Source organism: Hemiscyllium ocellatum, chromosome 49, assembly GCF_020745735.1.
Source record: "Hemiscyllium ocellatum isolate sHemOce1 chromosome 49, sHemOce1.pat.X.cur, whole genome shotgun sequence".
Lineage (NCBI taxonomy): Eukaryota > Metazoa > Chordata > Chondrichthyes > Orectolobiformes > Hemiscylliidae > Hemiscyllium > Hemiscyllium ocellatum.
Genome location: NC_083449.1, coordinates 8,747,012 through 8,762,177, shown reverse-complemented (window position 1 = coordinate 8,762,177; position 15,166 = coordinate 8,747,012). Strand labels below are relative to the sequence as shown.

General features: G+C 41.5%; 1 protein-coding gene and 1 pseudogene across 6 annotated transcripts in view; one reads left to right on the top strand and one right to left on the bottom strand.

Annotated features, from left to right (window-relative positions):
• The window catches only part of LOC132837093 (Fc receptor-like protein 5), an 85,093-nt gene extending 78,095 nt beyond the window's left edge, over positions 1-6,998 (top strand). For all 6 annotated transcript variants that reach the window (XM_060856780.1, XM_060856782.1, XM_060856783.1 and 3 more), the window contains one exon: positions 5,909-6,998. In XM_060856780.1, coding sequence (XP_060712763.1) covers positions 5,909-6,037 — 129 coding nt within the window. In that variant the 3' untranslated portion in view covers positions 6,038-6,998. The remainder of the gene's footprint in view (positions 1-5,908) is intronic.
• A 1,212-nt stretch (positions 6,999-8,210) lies between these two features.
• On the bottom strand, positions 8,211-10,012 carry LOC132837324 (uncharacterized; annotated as a pseudogene).
• Positions 10,013-15,166: the final 5,154 nt, after the last annotated feature.

The following is a 15,166-nucleotide window of genomic DNA, read 5'->3' as shown; positions in this document are numbered from 1 at the left end:
CAAGCTCTATCCACCTGAGTGGCAACTTTCAAAGAGCTATGAACATAGACCCCAAGATCCCTCTGCTCCTCCACCTTACTAAGAACCCTACCATTAACCCTGTATTCTGCATTCTTATTTGTCCTTCCAAAATGGACAACCTCACACTTGAGGGTTGAACTCCATCTGCCACTCCTCAGCCCAACTCTGCATCATATCTAAGTCCCTTCGCAGCCGACAACAGCCCTCCTCACTATACACAATTCCACCAATCTTCGTATCGTCTGCAAATTTACTAACCCACCCTTCAACTCCCTCTTCCAAGTCATTAATAAAATTTACAAACAGCAGAGGACCCAGAACTGATCCCTGCGGAACTCCACTTGTAACTGGGCTCCAGGCTGAATATTTACCATCTACCACCACTTTCTGACTTCGACCTAACCGGTTCTCTATCCAACTGGCTAAATTTCCCACTATCCCATGCCTCCTGACTTTCCGCATAAGTCTACCATGGGGAACCTTATCAAATGCCTTACTAAAATCCATGTACACTACATCCACTGCTCTACCCTCATCCACATGCTTGGTCACCTCCTCAAAGAATTCAATAAGAGTTGTAAGGCAAGACCTACCCCTCACAAATTCGTGCTGGCTGTCCCTAATCAAGCAGTGTCTTTCCAGATACTCATAAGTCCTATCCATCAGTACCCTTTCCATTACTTTGCCTACCACCAAAGTAAGACTAACTGGCCTGTAATTCCCGGGGTTATCCCTATTCCCTTTTTTGAACAGGGGCACAACATTCGCCACTCTCCAGTCCCGTGGTACCACCCCCGTTGAAAGTGAAGACGAAAAGATCATTGCCAACGGCTCTGCAATTTCCTCTCTTGTTTCCCACATAATCCTAGGATATATCCCATCAGGCCCGGGTGACTTGTCTATCCTCAAGTTTTTCAAAATGCCTAACAGGTATCTCCTCTAACTTACTAGTCCGTTTCATACTTTCCTCTTCAACAATACGGTCCTTCTCATTTGTAAATACTGAAGAAAAGTACTCATTCATGACCTCTCCTATTTCTTCCGACTCAATACACAATCTACCACTACTGTCCTACCTTCGTTCTCATCATTCTCATGTTTCTCACATATGCATAAAAGGCCTAGGGGTTATCCTTGATCCTACCCACCAAAGATTTTTCATGCCCTCTCTTAGCTCTCTTAATCCCTTTCTTCAGTTCCCCCCTGGCTATCCTGTATCCCTCCAATGAACTTTGTTTCCTCAACCTTATGTAAGCCACCTTCTTCCTCTTTACCTCCCTCGTCAATCAAGGTTCCCTCACACGACCATTTCTTTCCTGCCTGACAGGTACATAGATGTCAAGGAAACGTCGTATCTGTTCCTTGAAAAAGTTCCATATTTCAACGACATCCTTCCCTGACAGCCTATGCTCCCAACTTTTGCTCCTCAGATCCTGTCTTGCAGCATCGTATTTACCCTTCCCCCAATTGTAAAACCTACCCTGTTGCACCTATCTCTCTCCATAACCAAGGTGAAAGTCACAGAATTGTGGTCACCATCACCAAAATGCTCACCCACTAACAAGCCCATCACTTGTCCCAGTTCGTTACCAAGTACCAAATCCAAAATGGCCTCCCCTCTGGTCGGACAATCTACGTACTGAGTTAGAAAAGCTTCCTTGACACGCTGCACAAACACTGACCCGTCTCCAATCTACTTGATCTAAAGAGCTTCCAATCAATATTTGGGAAGTTGAAATCGCCCATGATTACTACCCTGTGGCTTCTGCACCTTTCCAAAATCTGTTTCCCAATCTGTTTCTCCACATCTCTGCTGCTAATGGGGGGCCTATAGTAAACACCCAACAAGGTGACTGCTCCTTTCCTCTTTCTGACTTCAGCCCATACTGCCTCCAAAGGCAGATCCCCCTCAAACTGCCTTTCTGCAGCCATTATACCATGTCTAATTAGCAACGCCACACCCCCTCCTTTTTTACCACCCTCCCTAATCTTACTGAAACATTTGTAACCAGGAACCTCCAACAACCATTCCTGTCCCTCTTCTATCCACGTTTCTGTGATGGCCACAACATCATAGTCCCAAGTACCAATCCACGCCTTAAGTTCACCCACCTTATTTCTGATACTCCGTGCGTTGAAGTATCAGAAATAATTAGAACACATCTCTGTGTCCGCAAGTATTCCGTATCAGTGCTACCTTCTCCACAGTCTCCCTACATTCTTGGACATCCTGAAAAACAGCTAACCTACTTGCTGGACTACAAGTCCAGATCCCATTCCCCTGCCAAATTAGTTTAACCCCCCCCCCCAAAGAGTGCTAACAAACCTACCTCCCAGGATATTGGTGCCCCTCTGGTTCAGGTGCAACCTGTCCTGCTTGTACAGGTCCCACCTTCCCCAGAATGCAGTCCAATTGTCCAAATACCTGAAGCCCTCCCTCCTACACCATCTTTGCCGCCACTTGTTCAACTGCACTCTCTCCCTATTCCTTGCCTCACTGTCACATGGCACTGGCAACAACCCAGAGATGACGACTCTGTCAGTCCTAGCTTTTAGCTTCCAGCCTAACTCCCTGAGCTCCTGAATAACTCCCCTCTTCCCGTCGCTCTCTGCTACAAAAAGACCATTGGCATTGTGGTAAGTTCTGAACTAACAATCACTTATCTTCCCGACCAGCTCTGCGCTCCGACTTCGCTTCCGCCCAGCTCCCGCCGCTCTCTGCTGCAAAAAACAGATTAAAAATCTCAGCCTTGAATATACTTTCACGACTGAGCCTCGACAGCCTTCTGCAGTAAAGAAGTCCACAGACACTCTCTCCTGGAAAAGAAGAAACTCCTCCTCATCTCCATCTTCAAGGGGCAACAAACCCCCTTCCCCCTGTCACATTCTGAAATGATGCCCCTCTGGTCCCAGACTTTTCCACACAGGGAGAAACAACCTCTCTCTGCAACTCCCATCAAGTCAAGCCATTTGAGAATCTTCAATAGATCGCCTATCTTTCTTCTCAACACCAAATGTGCTTAGGTTTGACCTACTCAACCTCTTCCTCAACACACAATCTCTCCATACCCAAGATCAGCTTCTCTGGACTGCCTCCAATGCCTAGTCTACCACTCCTTAGATACAGAGGCCCAGAACTGATCACTGTATCACAGATGTGGTCTATTTAGTGTCTTGTATAGTTTAAACAAAATCTCCTGACTTTTATATTCCATTCCCTTTGAAATAAAGGCTAGTATGACCTGCTTAACTTGGACACTAGCTTCGGTTTTGGGATTCACAGACCAGACTCCCAAACGTTTATGTCCACAGCTTTACGCAGACTTTCCCCATTTAAATATTAAGTCCTGACATCAATTTAATAGATGTGGTTCTGTGTGATACATTAGTTAATCATTAAAAGTGGATCTGATCAAATGAACCACGTTATGAACACCCAACTAGCTCTCTGATCTAGCAAATGGAGGTCATGGATGAATGGTATTAATGTTAGACTATTAATCCGGATTCCCAGGTGATGTTCCAGTGACAGAGGTGCAAATCCTGCCATGGCAAAGGGGTGAGAAGGGGTGAATTTGAGTTCAATAAAAGTCTTGGATTTCGAGTCTCATGAGGACCATTGACAGGAGAGAGCCCCATCTGGGTATAATGTCCTTTCAGGAAGAAAATCTGTCATCTTTACCCAGTCTGGCCTACATATAACTCCAGACCACCCAACAATGTGACTGATTCTTTACTGTCCTATTGGCAATTATGGTTGGGTGATAAACGTTAGCCCAGCCAGTCACACCTGCATCCTATGAGTGTATATTTTTAAAGAAAAATGGGCTTGATGGAAGGAAACCTGTACCAATCTGGCTTTCCTGAGTTATCTATTCTGTAATACTTTGCGTTCTACTAGAGACAAAAAACCTGTCAACAGAATATCTATCATAATATGTAAACCTACTGAATGGCTTCAATGCAAGAGTGGTCACACTGCAAGGAGTAGCCATCAGGGCTCAGAGATCATGGCTTGAGAAATATAAACAAGAGCGGACAGTAACTATTTGATCTTTGCAGCTACTGCAAGCTTTATGCAACTAACACTTTTTGCAAAGTGTTTTGTAGACAGCTGAGATCAGGACATTTGTAGCAACTGTGCCCAATCATCACCAAAATGTTGTCAGCTGTCCCTCAATGCAAGGATGTCATCTATTCAGGATAATACATCTTTGCTGTTGTTCTTTATGCAACTGAACTGGCAGGTTTTCTGTATAGGTAGTGGGATCTGGTGCAGGGGATGCTTCCTTTTCTTTCTCCATTGCTGCTCTGACTCATCATTAAGATGTTCAGACCCACACTGTGATGCAGCGGGGCAGACAAGTTGCCACTTTTAAAGATTAATAGTAAAGTCCTCCGATCATTTAAGGTTCATGATCCTGAAGTTTAAGTAGTTTCATTGAAAGCTTCAGTGTCTTGGAAGACTGGATCCACTTTTGTCATTTATATATAAATGATTTGGATGAAAAAACGGAAAGCATGTTTAGTAAGTTTGCAGAAAACATCGGGATTGGTAGTATAGTGGATAATGAAGAAGGTTATCGAAGATTACAAAGAAATCATGATCAATGGCCTGAAAGTGGCAGATGGTGTCTATTTTGGATAAATGTGAAGTAATGCACTTTGGTAAAACAAACAAAGACAGGAACTATACAATTAGAAGTAGAGCCATCAGTGGTCTTGCAGAACAGTAAAAACCTAAAGGGTTCAGGTACTTAATTCTCTGAAGTTTGCATCACAGATAGATAGGGTGATTAAGAAGGCATTTGGCACACTTGCCTTTATTGCTCAAACTTTTGATTCTAGGAGTTGGGATGTCCTACTGAGATTGAACAGGGCAGTGGTGAGGCCTGTTCTGGAGTACTGTGTCCAGTTCTGACTCCTTGTTATAGGAAGGATATTATTAAGTTGGAGAGAGTTTGGAAGAGATTTGCCTGGATGCTGTCGAGAATGGAAGATTTAAGGTGAGACGAGAGAGATTTTATAAAGGCATAACTGACAATTTTTCTTATGAAGTGGTTTGTGTGTGGAATGAACTTTCAGAATAAGTGGTGGATACAGACACTATTACAATGTTTAAAATGTTTAGATAAGACCATGCAAGATCATAGGCCAACCACAGGCAGTTGGAACAATTTAGTTTGGGATTATGTTCGGCATGGACTGTTTAGACTGAAGGGTCTGTTTCAGTGCTGTATGAATATGACTGTATGTGACTCCAGGCCCACAGCAGGGTGGTTGGGTCTCAAAGTGGAAACATAATTTTTGGGCTGATTGGTTCATTACCACTATTTTTTAAACTAAAATGACTGCCTTCTTCGCTGCCTCAGACTGATTCCTGAGATGGCAGGACTGTCAGATGAGGAGAGACTGAATTAGTTAGGAGTATATTTACTCAAGTTTAGAAGAATTGGGGTGAGAGGAAACCAATAAATTCTAACAGGTTCAAAGCAGGAAGGAATTTCTCACTAACAGAGGTAAGGGAGAGGAGTTCAAAACAAATGGGTCATAGTCGAAATGAGACAGGATGTAGGGCTGCGATGGGTAGAAATGTCCACTCAAGAAGTGGGGAGCCTGTGAAATTCTCCACCACAGAAAGCAGTCCTGATGCGAATATTGAATATTGTTCAAGGAAGATTGGGATAGAGTACTTAGGGACTAAAAAGAGAAAGTAGGAAAAGGGAGACTGAGTTGGGGGATACTACTGGAGCAGACTGGAGGGGGCGGGTGACCTACGCCTGCTCCCACTTGCTCTGTCCTTCAACCCCTTTGTTGAAGTGCAATTACAAAAATGGTCAGAAAATGCAACAAGCTTTGGATTAAAATATTGTTTGTTCCCTTGCAGAGGGAAGCTGACAGTCACGTGACTTACGCATCGTTAATGCACCTTGAAAGGACAAGGGACCAAGACATACGTGCTGGAAGGCAGGAAGATAATGGTTCGTCTATCTACCAGAACATTCGGAGGAGCTAGTCACAGAACTCTGCTGGTGAAGATTAAAAGTTCCTTCAGGTGGTGGGCATGACTTGTCCTCATTTGCCATCGTCAACTGAAGAAAAGAATGGACCAAATTAACACAGCACTTCATGTCAGAAAAATGGTGTCTGATTTCTCTCTCACTCTCGAGCACAATTGATTCCAAATTCTGTGAACGTATCCCCAAACCTTAGTGGTTAGAAGGCGGGAGGTCTTCTGTCTGAAGCTGTGGGTTCACATCTTCACGCAATTCTAAATTCTCACTGAGAGAAACTAAGCTCGCACACTTCAATAATTTCAGTCCAAGACAAAATCTGAATCAGTAGTGTCCTTTATTTTACTCTTGCAAGAGGGTGTGAAGTCCACTGTCTGTCCATAAGGCAAGGGACTCACACACTGAATTCAACGAATACTCGATATTTATATAATTTGGTTCCTATATATTTTTTATTATTTCATTGCTCCTTCCCCCGTTTACATCCTCCACTTCCCTAAGACCGGTAGCCATTACTCCTGTTTATCTCTTGCCTTATCCAGCCTTGTCTGTGACAAAATGCTTACTTCTGGCCTCACAAGGCCGTTTGACCTCATCCTGCTGTGGGTCATTGTTAGGCACATCCTTTCCTTACCATTATCTACTCCCTCCATCTGTGCCGCCTCTCTCATACAGATCGTTAAGATCCTTTTAACTGGGGTTTGTTCCGGTGTTTCTGTAAAAGTGGGAAACAGATGTTTATACCTATTGTTTGTATAGGCGTATCTAGCTTAACTGCCTCTCCTCACAGCATCTTATCTAGTCGTCTGTATTTCTACCATTGTTTTGTTGTCCCGTTTCTTTCTTGCATACACTTTTAGCTAATACAAAAAAAAAATTATGTATTTCCTCCATATAGTTTCCATTCTTCTTGACTCAGCTCTTGGCTGAAACAATGACACACTGGTGTGAGTTCATTTACTTTGTATAAGTAATTATAATTGCAGAAGTAACATTACTTTACCTATATCCTACATCACGTTTGGGACCAATGGCACAATAGACTGCTGGTTGGTATAGAATCATGCAACACAGAAACAGACACTTTTGTATTTGTACCTCTTTCTTTGACCAGAGTTAATGGGTGAGAGAAAGAGAGAGAGTGAGTGAGTGAGTGAGAGAGAGAGAGAGAGAGAGGACAGGTGCAAATGTAACAAAAGCATTTTTCATTCATACATTCCTGCATTGTAAAAATTGTGAATTCTTGTCCCAAAGGGAGGGGAGGGAGACAGACGATAAATTCCAGAAGTTGTTTACAGAAGAGGCCTGAGACAATGTAACATTTCAGCAATGTCTGCTTTTGCAAGCTTGATATCTGAGAGGCACAAATGTACAAAAACTGAAATGGCTCAGTGACTGGCTTCTAGGTCATAGTCATAGAGATGGTGCAGCACAGAAACAGATCTTTCTATCTAACTTGTCCATATTGACAAGATATTCTAAATTAATCTAATCTAATTTGCTGGCATTCAGCCCATATCCCTCTAAACCCTTCCCATCATATATCCATTTAAATGTCTTTTAAATGTTGTAATTATACCAGTGTGAGAAACAAAGCTCACTAACTTCAATAATTTCAGTCCGAGACAAGATCTGAATCAGTGTCATTTATTCTGCCTTTGCAAGAGGGTGCCATGTCCACTGTCTACAAAGCAGGGACACACACACCCTGAATTCAACAAATACATGATATTTATGTAATTTGGTTCCTATTTTCTTATCCCATTGCTCCTCCCTGCTTACATCTTCCACTTCTCTAAGACCGGCACCCATTACTCCTGTTTATCTCTTGCCTTATCCAGCCTTGTCTGTGACAAAATGCTTATTTCTGGCCTCACAAGGCCATTTGACCACATCCTGCTGTGGCCCATTGTTAGGTATTGTCTACTCCCTCCATCTGTGCTTTCCCCATTCATACTGATCCTTATGACCTTCTAATTGGGGTTTGTTCCTGTGTTTCTGTAAAAGTGGGAAACAGATGCTTATAACTACTGCTTGTGCAAGCATATCTGGCTTAACCTACATCCTCACAGCACCTTACCTATTTGTCTGGAATATCTACCATTGTTTTGCAATCACGTTTTATTCTTGCATACAATTTTAGCTAATACAAAAACAATTATGTATATCCTCCACATAGTTTGCATTCTAGTTGACTCAGCTCTTAGTTGAAACAATTACATACTGGTGTGAGTTCATTTACCTTGCATAAGTAATTATAATTGCAGAAGTAACACTACTTTACCTATATCCCACAATTTCCCCTTTTTCTTTAATTACCATTTGTTACCTTCTGCATTTTTCTTTTAAGCATCACTCCCAAAATTTGCAAGCATCATTCCGGAGATTTCATCCATCTTGGTCTCACTCATCCCCTCATTATTTAGTCGATAAAGTTCCTCCGCCTGATTCCCTTTTAGGGGCATCTGTTTCATTAAGGTGGTCTCAATCAGTCTTTGGGTGAGCCCTCATATACAGGGTATGATACAACAGCCAATGGCCACCAATACCCCGACTACTACTATCAGGGAAGTAAGGATGGAAACTACCACCCCCTTCCATCTTCCAAACCAGGATTCAAGCCATCCAGTGAGAGATGTGTCTACTCCCGAATTCTCAGTCAGTTCCTCTGCTAAGGTAGTCAATCCCCTTAAGGCCCGAGTAATTGAACCATCAGGCGCAGTATTATTAGGAATCAAGGTACAACAGCTTCTTCCTAACATCTCACACATTTTTTCTGCTAAAATCATATCAAGGGCCATTCTGTATTCCCATGCCATCCTACTTGTTGCATCAAGCTGTTCGGATATTCCTTTAACCGCATCTCTTGTATAATTTATACATCACTGTTGATTATAGAAAATGTAATTTATCCAATCTACATTTTTATTAATTGCTACCCACCAGAAGAGAGCTGACTCAAAGCCTGCTGCAATCTGGTTGCGAGCCTTGAACTCATCAGGTACCCCCCTAAGGACTCCTATAGAATCGAGATAAATCCTGTCATCGAAAGAAGTGCCTAACAGTAATCTCTTACCCCTTCCCTTTTTCCCGACTATCTTTTCCTTCTCAAATGCCAGGGTAAATGGAATTGCCAATTGCACATATCCCTCTCCAATCCGGAGGTAGCGTGGGTCTCAATATTTTGCCTCCGCAGTACCACCACAGATCTGCTCGGGGAACTTTTAGTGCTGAGTAGTTCCCTCCCTTGTCTGTTTTGGTGACATTCTTAATCTCTGTACATAATTTCAGCTCTCCCAAATATCTAGACTGATTTGTACCTCGTCTAAGCACACAAGACTTATGATTTCCAACTGCAGCTGAAAACGTCGGGGGGCTTTTAAATCTTTCTTCTCCAAGGGAGGGAACATCAGAGAAAGGGAGGAACAATTCCTATCATTCATGCAGTCTCATCCTGGTACAGGGTTATCATACATTTCATGCCCTTCCTGTCTCACTTCCACCCGAGCGGAAAGGGAACCACCTGGGCCACTGGCCTACCAGAGGCATATGCATAGCAATTGCTCTTGTTCAGACTTTTTACAGTATACTTTACCCATTCAACTCAGGCATTTGCATCCCCGTACCCAGTTTTTATATCAATGGTCTGTTTCAAGTCCTATATCTCTATAATATTTACTACTTTAGAGTCATCGGGAGGGGTGAAAGGTTGTACCTTATTATCCAGTAGTTCTACCCGTTTTCCCTTTCCTACACTAATTCGAAAACAACAGCCCGAGAAATCCTTCCCATTTGCTTTCATTTCTATCCCAAATATTTCATCTAATTGTATCTCATAAGTGCCCCCCCCCCCCCCCGAATTGCTTTGTGCCATGTGATTTTCTTTATCGTTAGATATATTGGGTTACACTTTTTATCAGAATAATCGAGAGCTGGTCGGAAGGGTACTGTGATGAGACCATTATACCAAGTACCATCCCCAAGGCCATCTCCATAGGACTTAAGATGTATCTCTGAGCTGCGGTACTGTCTCTGATTATCTACATCCCTATAATTTACTAAGCTGCATGCATCAGCATCTATTACTTGTAGATTATCAGACTCAGGAACCGTTAATAATACATATGAAAATAGTATTGGGATTTTGTCAAATATTAAGAGGGCTAGAATCATAACTCTAAGCATTCCCAGTATTCTAAAAATCGTGCTGAAGCACAAAAAGACTTAATGTACAATCCTATAGAAATAATCCCACGCTTGCGTCGCCACTGCATAATCAGTTATTCAAAGTCTCTTTAGTCTGAGTTTCAGTGGTTCTTGCATTGATTCCAGACTTTTTCCTCAACTGGAGATTCCACTGGCCCTTTTATCAGAGTGTAGTGAGTTCAGCCTTTGTCTGCCATCCTTATTGCCGTTTCGGTGGTCAAAAGAGCCTGATAGGGCCCTTCCTAGTCCAGTTGCAATTTAGTCCCTGTCCATGATTTTACTAAGACGCAATCTCCCGGTCGAATCGGATGAACAGCGATGGAGTCTGTGACAATAAACCCTGTTTCCTGAAGAAAGACAGAGAGAAGGACAAGCCCAGTATATACTTCTTTAAGAACAAATCTTTAGTTTCTGGAATTGGCAGTGGCCAGAGATAGGAACTTCCGGAGGACCTGGGACAGTAGGTATTAGGGAATAAACCACCGCTTCCTGTGGATTCAGAGCTGCTTCTTTCGTTACCTCATCAGCCAATAATGTAGCTTTCCATTCTTTAATTAACAATGAATTAATGCAGTCATGTTTTAAATTAAGCAGGAATCAATATGACAGGTCACTGAGACTGCATGAAGGGATCCTACCAATTAATATTGATTCAAGCTAACACAATCGATCTATTTAATTATAATTATTAATTATATATGATATAAATATAAAAATCATTATCTGTAATTCAGGGTGGAAACGCAACAAATGACCAAAACATTTTTAAAACTGTAATTGTACAGTTCTATTTGTTTACCAGTCACTTATGCTTTCTCATTCTGTTTCTGTAATTGTTTTGCTCGAGCACATTCATTTTTAAGAACCTCAACAGATTTCACAGCACCATTTGCAGTTATTTCAGTCCCAATTTGGTGGTAGTATTTTGTCATGAGCGCAAAACTGATTCTTCGTGCCTCTCATCACAAAACTGTCACCATAATCCAATTAACTCTTTCGTTCCCCGTATCTTGGGCTTAAATTTTAAGGATGACCTTGCTGCCCCTGTATCGACTGGGAAAACTATGTCCTCTTTATAAGGTCTCACCTTTAAATTTATCATGGGTTCCTGGTGGGTCCCCGGGGGCAGGAACTCCTTACACCTTTATTTTTCATCAAGGTTCATAAACGGTACTGTCTTTATTTCCTTTTTAAATCTGGACACTCTCTCTTAAAATGACCTGTCCTTTCACAGTAATAACATCCCATCTGTGGGGATTTCCATTTCGATCCTTGTTCCTCTCCACCAGACCCCTTAACATCTCCTCCCTGACCATTCCGGTTCCTTTCTCCTTTTAGTTTTGTCCTTTTCTTTATTATCTCATCAACTGTGGGCTATCATTATTTTTGCCTTTTGTTTCCACTTCTATGTTACGTTGCCCGATCAATTGCTGATCCGATTTAACCAACTGAACAGCTTTAGGGCCATCCAATGGCTGTTCTTCATCACCCAATGTTTTATTTAGACCTTGACAATTTTTTTTAAGAAATATTGCAATATTTCTTGCTTCCCATAACTTCAAATACCAATTCATCAATTTATGCTTGACAAACTTTAAAGCCTGTTCCTAACTTGTAAATATATTTATATATTTACATTAATTTATTCAGTATTTAATATTTAAGATGTAAAATGCATACAGTTCCCAACTTTGAAATCCACTATAATTATCCAGTTTTAGTCCCTTAATTTAATTCCAAAATTAGTTTTCTTAAGTAGTCCTGACCAATCATTGCTCAATTACAATGCTATAGGTTGTGAAATAATCAGAGCTGCCTTAAAAGAATTTGTCTATTCAAGTTAAAAAAAACTTCTAATGCATGAACAATGGCCGAATCCAAGGTCACAGATATTAACCATAGGACTTTGCTTTTACTACAATCTAATGTTGAACTGAAACTTCAACTGTCGTCCATAAATCACTTTTATGTAAGGATAAAAGAGATTAGTTAGAAACTGATAGTAAGGCAGTCATGACCTGTAAAAAGAACAGGAGTTATCATTTTTTAATTCATAATCACTATAGAATCCTTAACCTTAAAAGAAATCATGTTAAGTTTCCACAATAAAAATCAGCCACTAGCCCTTCCGACTTGAAGCATAATCTGATTTCTCCTGACTGTAAGGCTGTTTTTCATTGACATATAAATTCAGATATTTACAAACCCAGTCTTCGTCCAACCTGTACTTTGGCCAAAAGACGGCGGGATGAAGAATGGATTCCTTAGTCCATACAAAGCAACAATATTTAATCATCTTTTTCCCTTGTACAAGTATGATTTTTCCAATTCCACAACATCCTGCCCAACGGACTTTTTGGAGGTATGTTGCAAAGGACGCCGCCTCCATTTCCATTGCCTTTTTCTTCTTTTGTTCTCCCGAAGGCTTTTTCCTTACCCACGGCACAACCCATATTGAGTTCCTTCGTTAGTCCCTTATTAATTACTAAATCTCAATCCCAGCCACCAAGGCAGTACTTAAAAGTCAATTTTCTTACCCTGATCTGTGCACAGACTTGCCTGGCCCCTTTTTGCCGTATTTTGTATCGACCTCCTGTCACTGTCTGATTCAGATGTCTCTCTTGTGGGATTCGTACCAGTCGCCCAAGGGAGTGGACCAAACTGGGACACGAGACCACGCCTCAATTGGGAACGGGACGAGTCTTCTCAGTGTCCAGGGCCAACCACTCCCCCCCGGCGATGGAAGAACATCCCGGACAGCCCCCAATTGTGAGAAACAAAGCTCACTCACTTCAATAATTTCAATCCGAGACAAGGTCTGAATCAGTATTGTCATTTATTTTACCCTTGCAAGAGGGTGCGATGTCCACTGTCTACAAGGCAGGGACACACACACCCTGAATTCAACAAATACACGATATTTATGTAATTTGGTTCTTTTTTATCCCATTGCTCTACCCCATTTACATCTTCCACTTCTCTAAGACCGGCACCCATTACTCCTGTTTATCTCTTGCCTTATCCAGCCTTGTCTGTGACAAAATGCTTATTTCTGGACTCACAAGGCCTCTGACTAGAGAGTTCTCTATCATAATCAATCACTAGGAATGTTACTGACCCCTTGCTACATCAGAGCCAGTCTCAGTACACGAAACTTGGCTGTTCGTGCTACATTTCCCCCTGAGAGTCCATCACCCCCTCTACTTTCTAGGTGTGCCACCTTGTTCTGGATCTGTCGCAGCATTTGAATCCTGTGTGGCTAGGCTTGTTCCAAAATCAAGAGTTTACTAAATATCACACTGACCCACTGTGATTTCAAATGTTTGTTGTTTGAGAATACAATCTAAAAAGTTATTGGATGGAACTTCACGTTTGTTGGTTTCATTGTATTTCCACTGTATTCAAGATAAATGAGAATGTTCCAGATAGGCAGCATCGTAACCAATATGATACTGAAATTATAAAACGATATTCATTTTTCATTGAATGGGGAAAACAAATGGGGATATAGCTCAATGTACACAAGTGGAAAATCACAAACATAATGTATTTTTTCCACGTATGGAGTCAGATATTATGAGGGGACATAGCTTTAAATTAAGGGGTGGTAGGTATAGGACAGATGTTAGGGGTAGATTCTTTACTCAGCGAGTCGTGAGTTCATGGAATGCCCTGCCAGTAACAGTGGTGGACTCTCCCTCTTTATGGGCATTTAAACAGGCATTAGATAGGCATATGGAGGAAAGTGGGCTAGTGTAGGTTAGGTGGGCTTGAATCGGCGCAACATCGAGGGCCGAAGGGCCTGTACTGCGCTGTATTTTTCTATGTTCTATAATGTGGGTAATGACCTCTAAAGGGTCATATCAGTTTTGGAACTGCAAAAGGAATTGATCCCAGGTCAATTTTAATTTTGCAGTGCAGACTTACAATAATCTGATGCTTTTACCTCATTCCTGATGGAGGGCTTATGCCCAAAACGTTGATTCTCCTGCTCCTTGGATGCTGCCTGACCAACTGTGCTTTTCAGCACAGGTTGAATAAACAGATTAGTTTCCTGTTATTTGTTCTGGGTTTTGCAGTCACCTTATGATGTCTTCTCATTTTCTTTCTGATCTATCTGTGCTGGGTCAATCTTGATCTGATGCCATTTGGAAATCTAAATATTCTTCTGTCCGTCCCTGACTGTGTGAGTGTCTACTTGTTTCTTTCCCTGCTTTCAGAGCAGTTGGAAACTTTCTCATTCATCATTTTTGGATTTGGTCATGGTGGCTACATTGTCCCGTGTTTTTGCCCCTCTCCTATCTGGTTTTTCTGTATATAAATCACTTGCATCCCACCCTGCCAATGAGGTTCCAGTCTGTAAGTCACTCCCAGTTATCTGTTATTCTACATGCAAACCTCCCAATCGCCTTGATTTGAGTCACTATTGAATCTTTCATATTCTATACATAGACCACCTCTATCGACTTGATAAGATTCCAGACGATAACTCACTCCTAAATGCATGTTAATCCATGTATACCTTGAAAAGTTCGATCAGATTTGAACCTGAAATTTCTTGAATTTCTCAATACTGAATTTCTTGAAAGTTTCTTGAGCATGTAACTCACTCGTCAGTATCGATTTTTCAAAACGTATACCAACTTAAATCTCTCAATTAGATTCCAATTTGTAATTCAATTTCCTGCTTCTGTTATTCTAAACATCAACCACGCCAAATGCCTCAATTAAATTCCAGTCTGCAATTCACCCTTGGGGATCTGTTATTCCAAAGTAAAACATCTGGAACCCTACTTAAGATTCCAATCTGCATCTCAGTCCCAGATATCTGCTATTCCATGTAAAAATCACATCGAATCCGTGATTAGATTCCGGTTTGTATCTTATTCCTGGATATCTATACATAAACTATGCTGAACCTTTCA